Raw genomic sequence first — 3,649 nt, forward strand, 5'->3', positions numbered from 1 at the left:
CTCCGGACCTCTCTGCTCTCCTCCTTTCCTCCCCCAAAATCATGTGCAGTGAAGAGAGGGGCTCCTGCCCTTTGAGGTCACTTTTCCCGCCCTCGCCTTGCCACCAAGCCGCCTTCGCTTGTGCCTCCCTGTGCCCCCCGCCCTGCCCACCCTGGGCACCCGTCACCCATGGACGACTCGGAAGTGGAGTCGACCGCCAGCATCCTTGCCTCTGTCAAGGAGCAGGAGGCACAGTTCGAGAAGCTGACCCGGGCCCTGGAGGAGGAACGGCGCCATGTCTCAGCCCAGCTGGAGCGAGTGCGGGTCTCCCCACAGGACGCCGGCCCGGGCTTGGCCAACGGCACGCTCACCCGGCGGCACCAGGTAAAACACCCCCTCGGCAGAGGGGCGTGCACAGGCTCCTGGAGCCCCCGGAGCTGCCTTCCCTCAGCCCTCCTTGGATACGGGAAGAGGAGGAGGGCCCGGCTGTTCTTGTGCCACTGGTGTACTGGAGTTGGTCTGGGGGTGCACAGGCCTCCCTCGGCAGACAGAGGCTTCGGGGGAGGAGGGTCTTGCTGCCAGGTCGGCTCTGCTCTGGTTTTGGGAAGGTCAGAGGTCGGCTGTGCTGAGTTCCAGGGCATCTCTGCTCCCCATCCCACACAGCTGCTTGGAGGGCAGCCGAAATGCTGGGGCTGGGGGCTGCGTGTCTCCCTCTGTGTGTGACAAAGGGCAAATCCCTGGAGTCTGTCGGTCCCCCCACGGCCAAAGCAGGGCTTGGAGAGATCTTCTCTGCAGGGCTGGAAATGTGGTCTCATCTGCCTTGGCTTGAGGTGTCTCCTCACTTTCTCAGGCTCAGTCTTGGAGAGGGGTGCCCGGAGGGCTGGTGCGTGGTGGTGTGCAGGAGCCGGGTGCCTTTCCGGCTGTGGAAGGTGGTGGTGCCAGGAGGGACCTGTGGGGCAGGGCAGGATGGACAGAGGAAGAGTTCAAGTGTCAAACAGCAGCACCCTGCGATCGGCCACCGCGCGGTTCCCCCAGGCCCGGGGGGGCCTCTGGGGTCACTGGTGTCTCCTGCCTCAGGAGATGTGGAAGGTGTCCGGGGCCCTGCTGGGGAGCAGGGAAAGGTCGTGGCCATTCCATCAGGAGCGTGCGGGAGAGCTGGGATGTCAGGGTGTCTCCTCCGACTGTTCCCCAGGCTGGCCCAGAGGAGGTTCTGCTGCACATGGCACAGACCCCTGAGGAGTACGTTCCTCTCCTGGGGCTCCCGTGGGGTGCACGGCGGGTGTGTCTGTCCGATGCGTGAGACGGGCTGCTCAGGGCCCTGCAGGGAGGTGAGGATGGATGCGTGGTGGATCCGTGTAGTAACAGGCCTGCTGCCCTGCTGTGTTTCAGAACGGACGTTTCCTGGGCGATGCTGACCTGGAAAGGCAGAAGTATTCAGATCTGAAGCTCAACGGGCCACAGGTAGGGGGAGCTCGGCCCTCTGGCTGCGGGCAGCCTCCTTGCTGGGGGAGGGTCCAGGACAGTGCCCCAGTGTCCCCATTCCAACTGGGAGAGGGTGACTTGGGCTTCTCATGTGGCCACTCTGGCTTAAAGGTACCGTCTTCCGAAAGGTATCAGGGCTCCCTGTGAGGAAAGATCTCTCATCCAGCTGACTCCCAGGAAGGTCCAGACTGGTGACAGGGTCTGACTGCCTGTTGCTTTCTCCCGTCAGGACCACAGCCACCTCTTGTACAGCACAATCCCCAGGATGCAGGACCCGGGCCAGATCGTGGAGGAGACGTACACCATGGAGGAGGACCCGGAAGGGGCCATGTCAGTTGTGTCTGTGGAGACATCGGATGATGGGACAACCCGGCGTACAGAGACCACGGTACAGGCCTGGGGACACCATGGAGGGACAGGGCACGGTGGGGGACCCTGGTGGCTGGGTGCTCTGCCATGAGCTGAAACAGGGCGTGAAATGGTCCTGAAGTAAAGTGCTGGGCCGGCAGGGGAATGTGGGGACGCAGGGACATGGTGGGTTTCCTGATGTGAGCGTGTCCTGCGCACGTGTCACCCCTTCCAGGTGAAGAAAGTGGTGAAGACCGTGACCACCCGGACGGTGCAGCAGGTGCCGGTGGGGCCTGACGGGCTGCCTTTGGAAACGTCCCCCGTCACCAGCAACTACGTCCAGACCATGGACAGGAACTTCCGCAAGAACGGCAACGGGGGCCCCGGCAGCTACCTGGGCCAGGCGGGCACAGCCACCCTCCCTCGCAACTACCACTACCCCGACGGCTACGGCCGCCCCTACGAGGACGGGTACCCGGGCAGCGACCACAGCTACGGCAGCCTGTCCCGCGTCACCCGCATTGACGAGCGCTACCGCCCCTCCATGGACACCTACCGCGCCCCCAGCCGCCAGGACATCTACGGCCCCCAGCCCCAGGTGCGCGTCGGGGGCAGCAACATGGACCTCAACCATTTCCACCCCGAGCCCTACGGCCTGGAGGATGACCAGCGCAGCGTGGGCTTTGAAGACGTGGACTACGGGCTCATGTCTGACTACGGCACGGCCAGGAGGGCGGGGACCCCGTCTGACGCTCGGCGGCGGCTCAGGTACGTGGCAGGAGGCTCTGGGGTGCTCTGGGGTCCCTTGAACTTCACCCTCCTTGGAGGAGGGAGGACCACGGACACGACACTTTGAGCTGAGTCACACGTGGCTCACGCAGGAGAAAACTTGCATCCGCTTCTAATTGTCTGCTTAATTGGTGGTTAAACCTGGGTGCTAATTGAGCCGGTCGTCCTGCAGCCAGGAGTTCTGGTGGGCAGCTGGATGTAGCTCCAGGCCCTTCCCTCTGTGCCACCAGGGCCGTGTGTGCCCCAGTGTGGTGCATCCCTCTGGGAGTGGTGCCTGTGTGGGCTGTGTGTCGGGAGCAGCTGCAGTCCCACGATTGTGCTCTCTCTGAGCCAAGAGCAGCCCCGGGAAGCGGAGCTGAGCCCAGGCTGGGGTGAGCAGGGCTTGGCCCCACAGTGCCCCGGGAGCGTTCCTGCACAGCCCGACCCTGCCACAGGGCAGGGTGGGAGAAGCTGCTCAACCTGTTCGGCAGCAGCAGCTTCTCCTCCTTGTGTGTCTGTGGCGATGGCGGCTCCTCCAGCTTGCTGGGCTGTGCTGCCCTCGGAGGCCAGAGCAGGGTCCTGGAGCTCCTTCCTGCCCTGCCAGGCATTCAGGATGTCACATGCCTGAGGTCGTGACTCCTGCCCGTTGATCTCTGGTGCCAGCTGTCCCTGCGCAAGTACTGCTTCCTGCTCTGCTCCTTGCTGGGCTGTCAGCAGGACTTTGGGCAGGTGCTGGGGGATGGCTCTGGGGGTGGTGAGGTAGCAGTGGAGCGAGGGGCTGAGCCAGAGTCCTGGAGATGGGGAAGGGACTGTGTCAGCACCTCCTGAGTGCCCCAGAGTGGGCCCAGGCAGACAGGTAAGGCTCAGCACAGGCTGCCTAAAATCCTGGGACACAAAACAGAGACAACACGGAGAGAGACCTGGGGGAGAGGAGACTCTTGCCAGCCCCTGTGGAGATCTGCCCAATCCAGGTGCATGCTGTAAATCCGGGGTAGCTCCTGGCTGCGAGAGGGACCAAAGGAGCAGCTTTGTCTGTCCTTGTGGCTGGGGGGGGGGGGCGCGGACGCCGCGG

At 64.0% G+C, this 3,649-nt stretch overlaps 1 protein-coding gene across 1 annotated transcript in view; it reads left to right on the plus strand.

The window, feature by feature from the left end:
- The window catches only part of CTNND1 (catenin delta 1), a 16,270-nt gene that overhangs the window by 5,447 nt on the left and 7,174 nt on the right, over nt 1-3,649 (plus strand). The window contains exons 2-5 of the mRNA XM_017730459.1: nt 50-363; nt 1,369-1,440; nt 1,691-1,849; nt 2,045-2,577. Of these exons, the coding sequence (XP_017585948.1) occupies nt 169-363; nt 1,369-1,440; nt 1,691-1,849; nt 2,045-2,577 (959 nt within the window). The 5' untranslated portion in view covers nt 50-168. The remainder of the gene's footprint in view (nt 1-49; nt 364-1,368; nt 1,441-1,690; nt 1,850-2,044; nt 2,578-3,649) is intronic.

The sequence above is a fragment of the Corvus brachyrhynchos genome, unplaced genomic scaffold, assembly GCF_000691975.1.
Source record: "Corvus brachyrhynchos isolate BGI_N302 unplaced genomic scaffold, ASM69197v1 scaffold323, whole genome shotgun sequence".
NCBI lineage: Eukaryota > Metazoa > Chordata > Aves > Passeriformes > Corvidae > Corvus > Corvus brachyrhynchos.